The sequence below is a fragment of the Salvelinus namaycush genome, chromosome 19, assembly GCF_016432855.1.
Source record: "Salvelinus namaycush isolate Seneca chromosome 19, SaNama_1.0, whole genome shotgun sequence".
Taxonomy (NCBI): domain Eukaryota; kingdom Metazoa; phylum Chordata; class Actinopteri; order Salmoniformes; family Salmonidae; genus Salvelinus; species Salvelinus namaycush.
In genome coordinates this window covers 22,161,262-22,175,931 of record NC_052325.1, presented here as the reverse complement: position 1 = coordinate 22,175,931, position 14,670 = coordinate 22,161,262, and the positions used below count along the sequence as shown (strand labels likewise).

Below are 14,670 nucleotides of genomic sequence, written 5' to 3'. Positions count from 1 at the left end.
TAAACCTGAAAACTGCCTATAAAATTACAGAAGGCACGCAGGAATATAGTTTGCTGGTAGTCTCAGTCCTCATTTTAAATGTTTTTGGATGGAGTCGAATGATAAACTGTTTTGATTTCACAGCTTTGTATCGAGAATTATACCATCTGTTAATGGCTCAATCTCTGAAAGGAGACCGAGGGAATAGTGGGTGTGACAACATGGTTAGATCTGCCTCTCCATTTCTCTCTTTCCCAAGCTGAGCCAGCGCATTTGGCCCTGCCAAGGCACTTAGTGTATTTATTGCTGAGAAGAACCTACCCATTTCCAGAACTCGTACTTTTTAATATGGCTTGATGTTGAAGAACCCCCCCCCCCCCCTGTGTGATTTTGATCCAGTCTCTGCAATGGGATCCTTCCGCTGTTTCCGATTGGAATTTTCACTGTTATGGTATACAGAATAATGGCCAGCATCTCTGTGGGGCACAATGTAATATAGCAGATCTAATATATTTAATGGAGTTTTAACCAATCAGCATTCAGGATTGGACCCACGAGTTGTTTAAAACCGTGCCGTTGGCATCTGACTCTTGTCTGACTGAGGCAAGGCATGCTCCTTTTAGCATTGTAAATCACTGCAGAGCAATGCAAGCTATTTTGCCTTGGAACGGCCGTCTAAGAAAAAACGTGACTCGATAACCCTTTGAAGTGTTTGATGCTTCAAGTTGTTGTTCAAGGTCCAATCATTGAATTGTGCCTGACATCTGATAATATTATTTTGTTTTCCACTGTGTCAAAACACCCAGCTGATCTTGGGGAATAGAGTTGACAGGTCGGTTGCAGGAAGCGTCGTGATTGGCCATTATCAACGACCCAGTGTCAAAAACGACTCACATTTTTCCAGCCAGTTAGTTCCTTGTGATTCTAGAATGTTGATGAACCACTGTTTGAGGGGGGTATCTTGGAATGTTGCGATCGACTCTCCGAGCCTCAGGAATGTCTGGAATTAGCAGTGCAGTGACTTATGATTAATGGTCGGTTTATAGGGTTATAATTTTCCAACACAGAGTTGCCGTGACATATGTTAGTTCTAATTTAATAACCGAGAGGTGGATCATTTTCTTTGGGGACTGACGCAGTCCAGAGCAATTAGATGGCGGGTTGGGATTATGGCATTTGTCTTCTCCTCCACTTACTGTCACCATCAGCATGATGCATTGTTGATTTCTCTCTCCAGGGCTGTCAAACGGTTATTTGCCGCCCGGCATCAAATCCTTGCTTTCTCAATCCTGTTTTCCCTCCCACAAGGAGGTTTGAGAGGAATTGAGGAAACAAGTTGAAAGCAAAGATTTGACTTCTAGTAACGTTGTCAGACACAACCCAAGTGAAGGCCGTATTTGGCTCATATACACATGTTCCTCCTGTTAAATTGAAAGCAGGATGTGTTGCACTACTAGCGTTAGTGACGCGTGGTTTGGGTGCTCCTTGTAAATGCCGCGTCTCCACTACCACGCTTGGGAGTTTGAACTAAATCAGTGCTAATCTGAATCCATTTCCTCCCCAGCTTGCTTTGCAATGCATAAAATTAATTAGTATGAGTGAATATTCCCCAGTTACGACGGCAACACCAAAAGCCTTATTCGCCAGGGGTGTGTAGTGCACCGGGTGGGTTTAATCTTCCAGAGGTATTTTGATGACAGATCTAGTCAGGTGTGGAATGCTGAGAAAGAGGGCACCAGCACCTTTCTGCCTAGTTGTTTGCTTCACCAACACAACATGGTGTGTGTGTGTGTGTGTTGTCGTTCTCCCCACCAGACCTATCACTCAGCCCCACCTCCCATCACCTCTGTCACACCTCCACATGCACACGCAGAGGTGACAGTGAGACTGCACCTCAATGGTGTGATGCTCTACGACCAATTCAATGAGTCGGAACTTATGTCATTATTTCTCTCAAAGAATTTAGGTTTGTCCATACAAGTTTCAGGCATTATAGAGTAAAGTCTAATGATATACAGTAAGAGCTGCCTCTTAACTTTCAGGATGATCGTTTTAAGCCATAGCCAAATACTTTTTTCCCCTGCAGCATAGGGAAGGTTTGTGATCTTGAAATTGAAGTCGTTTAAGGAGCTATCATCAACTATTAATATCACCAGGGAAGCCCAGGGATAGGTTTTAATCTAAGACTTGAGCATGCCAGGGCTAATTCAACAATACGGTTTCAGGGGAAAGGCTTGCAAAAACAAACGCCTGGTTATATATTTTATTTTGGTCTCTTCCCTCTCTCCCTCCAATCATCTGGTTATTACTGAGGCATTCAAAGCCCGTGTTATTGCCAAACACCATCTCTTTGTGCTCAACTCCCCATGTCGTTGCAAAATAATGTAAACAAATGTAATGAACACTGACTCCTGATGGTTTCTTGTCAGGGATCTGTTTATAGATTGAGGGAGGATGGAGGAAGGACTCATTAATTCCATGTTTAAAACTGTAGAATTCTCAAGGTGTGAGAATCACATTTGTTTACAGCAGAGGCAGGGTGCCGCACACGTCTGCTGTAATTGTCGGATGTTATTATTTATTATTTTTTTTGTCTGTGCGTTTGCTCGAGGGGCTTGTGAGGACCCCACAAAGATCAATGGCAGAGGGAGAAAGGATTTAGCTTTCTGTTTCATGTTCCCGATCCCTGAGAGAAATTCTGTTTATTTTAATACCACCCAGATTTTAATGAGCTGTTTAGGAAGGAGAAGCTATTGTTGGGTTGTGTTTTTCTCACTCTTAAGAAGCCTGTTTGTGGAGAACAGTAGTAAGATTATGACATTGTTGGTTTTCATACCATGAAATATATATGAGGAATGGTGTGCATAAGCAGTGCTCAGTCCTTTTCTTGTTTACATATTCAGATCACTGAGCATCTGTATCTTGTCCTATAGAGTTGATTAGGCCAAGCAGTCCTTGATGAATAATCAACTCTTTTTGTGTTTGTCTTGCAGTAACAATCTCTGGAATTATAATTTTTTTTGTTCACTAAGAGACTTGGAGAAAGGAAGAGACGGGACAAAACCTTTCAAATGAGATGTTCAGTTGCTCTTGCTTAATTGATTGACTACTACAGCAGCTTTCTTTACCTCTATCTCCACTGTATTCGGCTGCTGTGGCCCAACGTATCCCCACCTTTCCCACACTCACCCTTACACAAACTCCCACACACACTCGGGGTGGGGTGTGATTTTGGGGGGAGAGTGTTGGTTATTGATGGGAGGGATGGGTGAGGTATGTAAACCTCCCACGGCTCCACTTGACGTTGCGGCATCCGGCTGTATAGCTAATGAAGAGTGCAATATAGCCAGTGACGTGCCGCGAGCACAGCCAAGCCACCCGAGTGGCTGAGCCCGGCTCTGACGTCACACAGCCCAGCCGTTGATTTGGCGCTGTCTCCGAGGCCTCGGAGCGAGAGCCACAATCCAACCATGGGTTCTGGCACTTAGACAGCTTGGCGCAGACAGAGAGCGCTGCAGAGCAGAGAGCAAGACAGACACAGGCAGACATAGTGAGCTAGCTCTGCAGAGAGAGACAGAGCGAGTGTGTGTGTGAGAGCAGGGAAGAAAGAGAGGGGGCTGTCTCGGGGACCTTTCTCCGACCGGCAACATTCACAGCCAATGCAGCCTCTGGTACTATGGAAACTAAACCCCTGACCAATGGAAATAATGGAGGCTACAATGTGGCAGGTGAGTGTTATGTTGTCTCCACACTCCGCTCAAGGGATGTAAGTACCTACCAGAACAATGTCCAATGAATGAGCACTCTCTGTGTAAGTGGGTTTTGCCTCTGTTTCTCTTGTCTTATACATGGAGAAATAAACGTGAGACTGTTTGTGAACGTTGCTGTAGTGTTCAGCGATTCGCGTAATGAGAGCAAAGTTTCCCGGAGATATGCTGCAGCTTTTCTAGAAGTTCACAAGCTTAGTGTTTACAAAGGAGGGATACGATTGGCAGCCTGGATCTTTGTCATTTTCGTCCCCGAGGTTGTCTTTAGCCGTAGTAACATTTTAACTTCTCAGTTTAACATTTTATTTGTGCTGCTGCGATGTTTCTTGTGAGAGGGAGAGTGGGAGGGAGGCAGGGGGAAGAAAGTGGTGCGCTTGGCCCCCGACTCAATCTTTTGATGTGTCCTGAATAGCACCACGGTGCTCGAACCAAGCTGCTCAGTCCCTCGCGCTGAATCCTTACTTGCTGTGCCATGCTTGGACCAGGAGTGAAATGCATACAACAGTAAGACAGGTTCCATCTCTCTCCTTCAATGTCTATTCAAATTGTGCACCATCGTTCACTGGCATTGTCAATTTGTGACACGGTAGCTTTTTTTTTTTTTGCACTGGAAAGGTTGTTGTGTCTAATGGGGCGCGGATTCTGCAGATCTTTTCAACTCTGAATATTATTACACTGTCTGGTAGGAGTAAGCTTCTTCTTATTCAACCGTAATTGTTGCAATTCACCTAGTAAGTGCCCAATCTGCTCAAAAGCTTTTCAGAAATGTTGTAATTTGCTGTTTATCCTCTGTCAGCTCTGTCAGCGTTTTCAGGCTCGTTTCTGTTTCCAGGTACGTTTTTGTTTTTGCTCAGCCCTCCTCTGGCTGATGAATTGCTTATTATCACTGATCGTACTGTAGCATTACTAGCTTGGCGTTATTTGCTAATACTTCACTGGTCCATTTCCCCGTATGATACCTTGTGGGACCATTAGCCAAAAAAAACACACAAAAAAATGCTAAGTCCTCGTGAAGCGTATTGTAATTGGTAGAGCGGGCCGCTTATATTTAGTTGCCCTTAATACTGTGCATCTCATTTCTGTTAAATGGGGCAAACAAAGTCCTGGTAAAGTGGTACAAGGTTACGATGGGAATGGAGTCTGTCGGACTGCTGCTGGCACCACAGACCTAACAGCTACTTTGCATCTATTGGCCATCAGCCGTCCTCATCAAATCCCCCACAATCCTGGTCTCATATTCTTTGATGTCTATTTATTAATTGTACACCTAATGAAGGGGGCCAAATTAATCATTCTAATTTGATGCCTATCTGAAATGTCTCTTGCCGTCAGTGAGCGTTGGCTCCCATCACAATCCCAGATGGCTGGAGTGGAGAGGGATGGGTGGGGTGGGGGGGGAGAGGCGACAAGGGACATTTTCGCAGAGTCTGGTTAATGATTCAGCTCAGTCTCCTCCAGCCTCGCTCTTAAGAGGGGTTTAAAATGAATGACATAAAGGGACCCAGTGCTACTGCATGCCACAATGCTCTAGAGATGCACTCCAGAGATAGCATTTAACATTACCCAGGAACCCCAGCGTAATTGCATTAACATTAAGCGGAAAGGGAATGTATGTCTCAAAAAGGCAATTAAGTGGTGTAATTGCTATATGGATTTAGCCGTGATGGGAGTGGAGCCTGGCGCGCTGTTCTCTAACCTCAGGAAGTCCTCATTAGCAGAACCTAGTGCTCCTTTGTGTGCTGACTGGCGGCTGCTGCCGTCCAGCAAAGGAAAGAAACTGCACCATGCCCTTGATTCTCATCCCCCCCTTATAGGTTTCATTCATTCTTTCTCCTTTTTTTCCACCGTTGGTAATTGAAAGGAAGCTAGAGGTAGCCTCGTCTCTGGCAGCAGCCGTAGCCTCGTCTCTGGCAGCAGCCGTAGCCTCGTCTCTGGCAGCAGCCCTGAGGTCAGCTGGCCCTTCTCCGTTACTGAATGTCTCACTCTGCTGTGCGAGTCTTTCCGCTGAATGGGATGATAGGTTATGTGGATATGATGATTGCTATTGAAGGCATTAGTGTAGCTCGATCTACTGACAGACTAATATATTCCTGCATTTAATATAACCACTTGGCTGCGGCCGGCACTTTTTTATTTTTTACTTATGTTCACGGCTTTGTGTTTGAGCAGATGGAAATGGACAGCGGCAGCGGGGTCTGGGAGTTGAACCTCCCACCCCTAATTCAGATCGTCATTAAAGAAAGCACCCTGGGGGCTGGAGGTGGACTTCAGCGTGTTGAATGCAGCAGAAACTTAGTGTGTGAATGGAACCGCGAGTGGTCTTGGCGCACTTCCAAACTGAAGCCAGGGAATATTTCAGATGGTGATGGAAGGGGCCATGGTGGGTGCAGAAATGGGCACTTACGGCATTTCCCTTCGGGGGGGTTTTTGTGTTTTTTTTGTTGCTGGTCTTTTCATTTATTTTTGTGTTTGGTCCCGTGTGGCTCAGTTGGGAGAGCATGGCGCTTGCAACGCCAGGGTTGTGAGTTCAATTCCCACGGGGGACCAGTGAATAAACACTCAACATTTATGCACTCAATACTGTAAGTCGCTTTGGATAAAAGTGTCTGCTAAATGACATGTGTTTGTGTGGTAACAAATAGGAAGGCATTTAATTAGTAGTCCTCTCCCTCAGTTCAAAGGATTCTAATCTTGTGGAATGAAATGCACTTTTTTGTTATTCTGGACAATGTAACAAGTCACTTTTTTTGTAATTCGTCCTCCAGAATAAATGCTTTCCCCACGGGTAAAAATAAATTCGTTTTTTTGTGAATCACATACTGTAATTGCATTTGCAGGAAATACTGTACCCAGTTTATTTTCAGGAAAATTTCATATTATATGTTCATGGTTAGTTAACACATGATTGAACTGTCACGGACAGATCAGTCTATTTGACTCTGTGGTTTATTACGATGTCAAGTTGCAGACACAGTAGCTGGCTTTCCCCGCTCTCCTCTCTTCAGCAGGTTAGTGCCATGCTCCCTCACTATTTATGTATATGAGACACCTCCCTGTCTGTGTCCCAAATGGCACCCTATTCCATATATAGTGCACTACTTTTGACCAGAGTCCATAGGGTACCATTTGGGAAGCAACCCTGCCTCTCGTTTTGCACACAACACGGCAGGAAGAGAAAGCAGCCAACAGTTTATTTATCCAGCCTGACAAAATTAGTACCTTCACGCTAAGCTGTCACTCGTTGACACCAACACAGATATTTCATGTGTATCTCCCTAGATCCATTTGCCGATATTTAGATGAGCGCGAGAGACGCACACACACAGTCCGTTACATCCACCAGGGTGACTCACAAACTTGGCACATCCACCTGTGTTTTTACTATGTTTCGGTCGGCCACAGTTGTAAATACCTCAACAATTTCCCAAGTCAACTGTGAGGAGAGGAGACTGCCGTCTCTTATCTGGCTAGCCGCTCAGCTAAAACACACTGGCCAATTAGTGGTAAATTTGGACTCGGGATCCTCCTCGCCTGTTCTGTTCAGCGCTGCCTGCAGCTGATCAGGCTCCAGCCAAAAAGAAACAGCAGCTCTGCCCTTTTTTAATTGAATAAGTGTGGAGGAGGAGGAAGAAGGGAGAGGCTTCTTCTTTCTCAAAGGAAAATAAAAATGACATTTTCTTTGCCTCTGTAAAATCTTCCCTCTGTCCTTCACAAATGCATTTGTGTGAACCAAGTGACTTTGTGAAGAGAACGAGCATCTGTCGTAGAAATTATGCACTCATGATGTCATCAAAAAACACAAAGGAGCATATGTACAGGCATGGAATATTAGACTGAACGTCCAATCGGTACTCTAGCTGAAACGAGAAGCCCCTGAAGAGTCATGTGTCCGGGGTGGCCTCCTGCTGCTGTAAGATGCTCATCGCACCACAACCCTGTGGAGGTTGATCCTCATGGGGCCTGAGTCAGGCAGCACTGGTCCTCCCACTACCACCACCACCCAGCCCTGCTCCCCTCTCCTCTACCAACGCCACCACCCAGCCCTGCTCTCCTTCTCTCCCCCCTGGAGAGCCTCCATCTGTGGCCGGCCATGCGTGGGCATCCTAGCTCGCCTGGCGCCGGCTGTGCCGCAGAAAGCGAGGGGAGAAAGAAATGGCTCTTCTCCGGTCGCATTAAAAGCATCATTGTCCTTGAGTGGGTGCATTTAGAGAAGAGGCGGAAAAATATGCTTTAGCGTCTTGTTCAGCCCCTTGCCGACGGCTGGTCTCTGTGATCCACATAGTGTGAGGGATGTGGAGGGCTTTTGGCAGGCTCACTCCCACACAGCACAAGGCAGGCAGACCAGATGGCCGGAGGCCTTGGGAAAGAGTCCAAGCAGAGGGACTCTTAACAGATACCACACGTCCTGTTGACGGACAGGTGGTTGCAGCAAACCGACAGACGTCTCTTTGTGTGTTTAAGCGCGAGGACAGGAGCCACCCACACACACACCTGTGCTCTCCACTGACGGCCCCCACCAGCCCCGGGCTCCAGCTCTCATGAATCCCAATCAGGCGAGGTCATCGGAACCATAAATAATGCAAGCAGTCCCTGCTTCAGCCCCGCGCCACCTCCATTAGCCTGATAAACGAGCTACATTGTCAGAGTCAGGAACCCGGCAAGTGTTTGCTTAGCTGTGCCCTGCCATTCTCAACACGTCCCGGCGATCTCAGGCCTCCAGCAAAGGCATGGCTTGTTTTAGCGACTGTCTGGACTGGTGTGAATGTGTGTTTACACCACTCAATTCTGGAAGCGCTAACAAATTGGTTTGGATAATAGGAATTTGGCATAGGCAACTTGTCTGTGAGTTATCCTGGCCAGTGTAGAACTGATCAGACAACTGTTCTGAACTAGCTACCATGCTTCTTGGTACCCATGGCAACGTCTGAGGTGGCACAGCGCCCGTTTACACAGGGCTCCGTAGGGCCGAGAGGTGAGGTGGAGCCTTGTGGAGCGAGCTGGAAATCCACTTGACCTAGCTGACCTCTGACTCTGTTCTACAAAAGTGTTGTTGAGTAGTTTACATTGGTCATTATGGATTTAAGTGAACACATATACTAACAAACCATTCTCTCTCTCCCCCTCTCTCCAGGTCACGGAGGGGCATGAGAGCCTTGTCCGAGGCCAGTGCCGTTGCGTGCCGGACCCAGTGCTGGTGACGGGGACATGGGCCTCTTCCTTAGGGCTTCCAGCACGACCCAGCTCAACACAAGCCAGAGCCTCAGCCACCAGCTGGTCCAGCACCATCCAGACACCCACGGCAGCAGCAGCACCTCGAGTGACCCTGCCTCAGAGGGCTTCACCCTTCTCTCCGGCGACACCACCCCACGGCAGGCCCAGCACCCAGCACCGCAGCCGGTACACACACACACACACTGCTCAAAAAAATAAAGGGAACACTAAAATAACACATCCTAGATCTGAATGAATGAAATATTCTTATTAAATACTTTTTTCTTTACATAGTTGAATGTGCTGACAACAATCACACAAAAATGATCAATGGAAATCAAATTTATCAACCCATGGAGGTCTGGATTTGGAGTCACACTCAAAATTAAAGTGGAAAACCACACTACAGGCTTATCCAACTTTGATGTAATGTCCTTAAAACAAGTCAAAATGAGGCTCAGTAGTGTGTGTGGCCTCCACGTACCTGTATGACCTCCCTACAACGCCTGGGCATGCTCCTGATGAGGTGGCGGATGGTCTCCTGAGGGATCTCCTCCCAGACCTGGACTAAAGCATCCGCCAACTCCTGGACAGTCTGTGGTGCAACGTGGCGTTGGTGGATGGAGCGAGACATGATGTGCTCAATTGGATTCAGGTCTGGGGAACGGGCGGGCCAGTCCATAGCATCAATGCCTTCCTCTTGCAGGAACTGCTGACACTCCAGCCACATGATGTCTAGCATTGTCTTGCATTAGGAGGAACCCAGGGCCAACCGCACCAGCATATGGTCTCACAAGGGGTCTGAGGATCTCATCTCGGTACCTAATGGCAGTCAGGCTACCTCTGGCGAGCACATGGAGGGCTGTGCGGCCCCCCAAAGAAATGCCACCCCACACCATGACTGACTCACCGCCAAACCGGTCATGCTGGAGGATGTTGCAGGCAGCAGAACGTTCTCCACGGCATCTCCAGACTCTGTCACGTCTGTCACATGTGCTCAGTGTGAACCTGCTTTCATCTGTGAAGAGCACAGGGCGCCAGTGGCGAATTTGCCAATCTTGGTGTTCTCTGGCAAATGCCAAACGTCCTGCACGGTGTTGGGCTGTAAGCACAACCCCCACCTGTGGACGTCGGGCCCTCATACCACCCTCATGGAGTCTGTTTCTGACCGTTTGAGCAGACACATGCACATTTGTGGCCTGCTGGAGGTCATTTTGCAGGGCTCTGGCAGTGCTCCTCCTTGCACAAAGGCGGAGGTAGCGGTCCTGCTGCTGGGTTGTTGCCCTCCTACGGCCTCCTCCACGTCTCCTGATGTACTGGCCTGTCTCCTGGTAGCGCCTCCATGCTCTGGACACTACGCTGACAGACACAGCAAACCTTCTTGCCACAGCTCGCATTGATGTGCCATCCTGGATGAGCTGCACTACCTGAGCCACTTGTGTGGGTTGTAGACTCCGTCTCATGCTACCACTAGAGTGAAAGCACCGCCAGCATTCAAAAGTGACCAAAACATCAGCCAGGAAGCATAGGAACTGAGAAGTGGTCTGTGGTCACCACCTGCAGAACCACTCCTTTATTGGGGGTGTCTTGCTAATTGCCTATAATTTCCACCTGTTGTCTATTCCATTTGCACAACAGCATGTGAAATTTATTGTCAATCAGTGTTGCTTCCTAAGTGGACAGTTTGATTTCACAGAAGTGTGATTGACTTGGAGTTAAATTGTGTTTAAGTGTTCCCTTTTATTTTTTTGAGCTGTGTGTGTGTATGTATATATATATTACATACACACAAACAAACGACATCGCTCACGTCACGACATTACAGCTTATGCTGTCATAGATTGTCACAGCTAATGTCTCTGTCCAGACTAGAGTTGGCAGACTGCAGAGGAAGTGCTGCCCAGTCAGAAAGAATAGAGAATAGGATGGCAGTGTGTTGACAGATTACCAGATTTGCGATAACACTGGGAGATTGCTTCTCCCGTTTTCACGATAAGGAGGAGATGAGTCCCTGGAGGCCTAGGTGCTGCTAGCTGCAGCGTCACGTATGGGAGTGTCACCACCGTCTCTCCTCTCTGAGGCAAGCAACCTGGCAGACAGAACACTTACGGCTTTCTGCACCATCTGGCCATGCTGACGTCTGCCTTAGAACCAGACACACACACACACCGTCAGGCAGTCCCTGGGTGTAAGGAAAGACTGTCTCACACACACACAGGAGTAGAGCATATCTCACCCACTGACGTGATAATGGCAGAGCTTTAGAGGCCACTGGTGTGTTCATGGCAGAGCTTGGTGGAAGGGCCAGTTGCTGCTCACACTCAGGGACACAGTTTTCATCAGTTTAGAACAAGGGTGGGATGTAGGGAGGGGGAGAGGTTAAGGGTTTACAGTGATGCTTTATTACAAAATTGGGAGATTTTTGTCATTGAGGAAACGTCATTGATCTGTTTGGTACAAATAGCTGCTGCTGAAACGGTAGCCTCGGGGAGGGCAGGCAGTGGCTGAGGCTGACCAAAGGAACCGTGTCGTGTGTTGTCCATCCCTCTGCTCTCTAGGTCTCGAGCTCTTGTAGACGAAGCTCCAAGTAGCTTTCTCTAATGAGAATGTCGTCTGATACTGTCACTGTAAAGGAGACTAGTGCCACTATGAGAGGTCTGGAGACTGAGGAGAGCCACAATGCCAGTGCCACACCGACACCAGCAGGGGGAGAAGAGCCAAGCCTGACCAAGACAGATTGCAGGGAGCAGGCAGAGACCCAGCCACAGGCCCAACCTCAGACCCAGCTCCAACCACAGAGGTCAGATGAGAGCTGCTGTCAAGAGAAGGAAACTCAGGTAAACCTCTCATTACAGAGCAAGGTTGTTTGTATCTCTTCCCTGCGTCCCACACCATCCCCACCAGTCAGCCTTTTCCCACTGCTTTCAACCCTTACACCCACCCCCCCCCCCCCCCAAATCAACCTTCTACCCACACAATTTCTGTATGAAAGTATGGCATGTCAGTTGAAGGGGTTGTGTTATGTACCAGGGGACTACACACCACTGAAGGTATATTCAGCTAGAAACAGGGGGCTACTGAGACAGGCGGGGGTTTGGTGTATTGGTGGGCAGAGCAGGGAGAAATAATTGCTTTCCGATACAGCACAGGCTCAGGGGCCCAGGGGAGTCTCTGGCAAAGCACAACCAATCAATTGTCAGATAATTGAGTTATGAGAATCTGCAGAAGCGGTATACCTCAAAATCACTACTCAGTTATTATACGCTTCAAGGTTAAGGTTGTGGAGGTTTCTGTATGGCGGGCAGGTTATTACCCCCCCCCCCCCCCCCCCCCCCTCTGATATGTAGCTTGTGAACAGCTAGGCTAGTCTCCCTTGATGCTGTGACATTTCCCTCATGCTTTCTCCCTTTCTGAAGAGCCTTGACCCTGCTTATGTTGGCTCGTTTTCCTTTTCTTATCTGTCAGCAGCGCTAGTTTACTGTCAACCTGGCTGCATCTGTAAAGGTGGTTTATACAGTATTACAGCAGTCAGAGGAGAGCGGTGTCACGGTGCAGCAGTCAGGAGAGCTGCATCTGAAATGGCACCACATAGAACTCTGGTCAAAAGTAGTGCACTTTATAGGGAATGGGGTGCCATTTCAGTCGTCTCTTAGCCTGGCTAGCCCCCCTTGAACATTACTAAAGGCAGTCAGAGTCCAGGTCTAAAGGCAGTCAGAGAGAGAAGAGCTGTAAGGAAATGGAAAGGCCAGAAGCCCTGCAGTCAGTCCGCTGAGGAGAGCTAGGCAAGATGGGAAAAGCTGATCATCTCTTAGCTCAAATCCCAGCTTATCCACTAATGTCTCCTGTGTCACCCCTAGGAGGATGGGGAGGGGAGGTGGAACGAATGTCTTTGTCGCCATCTGTCTCCTCCACTTTGCAGATCTAGACGCCTCACTGAACACATGGTGCTGTTTTAGATGTTTGCAGGAGAGAGCGGTTATGTTGCCGTTCCCTGCGGCCATCTAGGATTCACAGTAGAATGGAGGCCAAGGCTCGCTCTCTTTCCAAATCCTCTACTGCAGTCACTTATTTAGCCTTGGGTGTAATGTAGCCTGATGCATTAGGGCTAACAAATATAAATGTTATTGTGCATTAACCATTAATAAACAAGGTAGAATCTGTTGGACATTTAGACAAAAGAAAAGATTATAAAAAATAAAATAATTATAACCCTTTGTGTAGGGATGGTTTTAGTAGCAGATTCCCGTATTCTTTAGTCTGTCATTTCACTTAGTCCTCCTCAGTCAGTTTGTTGTTAAGGGGAATCATCCCAGGACTTACAGACAATGAGACCCCTGTCTTATGGTCTATTTTGTCTCATTGCCTACTGTGCAGCAGCAGACATCGGAACAGACAGGAAAAAGGCTCAAGGTACAGGAGGCATGTCTAAGTGTTTGCTTGATGAACCCCATCATCCAGTAGTTGACAATGAATTGTTTCCCTTTCATTTACACACTGCCTGCATTTTTGTAAATGTCCGTTTTTTTGTTGTTGTTATTTTGAAGGGAACGCATTTTTTGTGTGAATTATATTTTTGTTGCTTGTTTTTGTGTGTGTAGTTTTCAGTTATTCAAGTGCAAATTTTAAATTTGAATGCATCAGAAACAGGACGAGTGATCTGACCAGTTTGTGGTTAACCTAGGTGACAGTGTGCATGGCGTCTTCTCGAGCTTGGAAAACTCTACTCGTAAGTGGGTTGCTATGCCAGTGTGTGCTGTGCTTGCACGGGAGTTCTGGGTTCCTTTTCCTCCCTTGACGCGTGTGGTTTGTTTTTAAACTCTACCTGCACAATCTCTTTGTCCCATCCTGACTCTGTTCTTAACCCTCACCACTCTCCAATCCCCAGTCTAACTCAAAGTTAAAGTTAGTTCGAAGCCTGGCTGTTTGCGAAGAGTCCTCTCCTCCTCCTATTGCTACTGATCTGCCTCGAGAACATCAGGTAACCACCACCCTCCCATGACAATTCTCAAGCCCTCCTCCTCCCTCTGAACCCTCATCTGGTGTTTAACCATCATTTCATTGCATATGTATACCCTTCAAATGCATCTCTTCTAATAGAGAAATATCAAGAGGTTCATAAGAAAATCCTCTGGTTTGTTGCCACTCTCCACTCTTCTTCATCTTCAGCCTCCAGAACAGTAGTGTTCCAACAAACTTCAGAATCATTTATTTTAATAGCATAAATTCTGTCAAGCAAAATAAAAGTGTACTATTGAAGTACCTACCTAGATTCATACTCTTGAACTGTTGAGCGATAGAGATTTCCTTTCCTGGGATTTCTTTTATCACACTATTCACAATCCCTCGCTTTCACTCAGTCTGTGCTGCACCAAAGCCCTGTTAGCAAACTTCATCTCTTCCAGGCTAGTACTTTTCACAGGGGTGGAGCAAAACATTCACCATTCTTCCATTTTAAACATTGCAACTTTCCTTTCCTCCCCCGTTTTTGAAAAATAACTCTCCTTTCCCTGGGCGTCATGTTGTACACTTGTTCTACTTTAGTATTGACTTTGAAAGACGAAAGGGAACTCATTCTTTCTCCTTCAGATTCTTAATCAATGAGATGGAGGGAAACACCTGCTCGGTTTCTAGATACTCTGTAGGGTGTGAATGAGGAGGGGGAAACACCTTCTCGGTTTCTAGATGCTCTGTAGGGTGTGAATGAGGGGGGGAA

The 14,670-nt window shown here is 47.1% G+C and overlaps 1 protein-coding gene across 8 annotated transcripts in view; it reads left to right on the top strand.

Annotated features, from left to right (window-relative positions):
* The window catches only part of LOC120064221 (R3H domain-containing protein 1-like), a 58,109-nt gene that overhangs the window by 16,265 nt on the left and 27,174 nt on the right, over positions 1 to 14,670 (top strand). For 5 of the 8 annotated variants that reach the window (XM_039014647.1, XM_039014640.1, XM_039014642.1 and 2 more), the window contains exons 2-3: positions 8,878 to 9,143; positions 11,591 to 11,794. In XM_039014647.1, coding sequence (XP_038870575.1) covers positions 8,952 to 9,143; positions 11,591 to 11,794 — 396 coding nt within the window. In that variant the 5' untranslated portion in view covers positions 8,878 to 8,951. Of the gene's footprint in view, positions 1 to 3,522; positions 3,708 to 8,877; positions 9,144 to 11,515; positions 11,795 to 14,670 lie in introns of those variants that run through there. The other 3 variants (XM_039014644.1, XM_039014645.1, XM_039014641.1) reach the window with 2 other exon arrangements.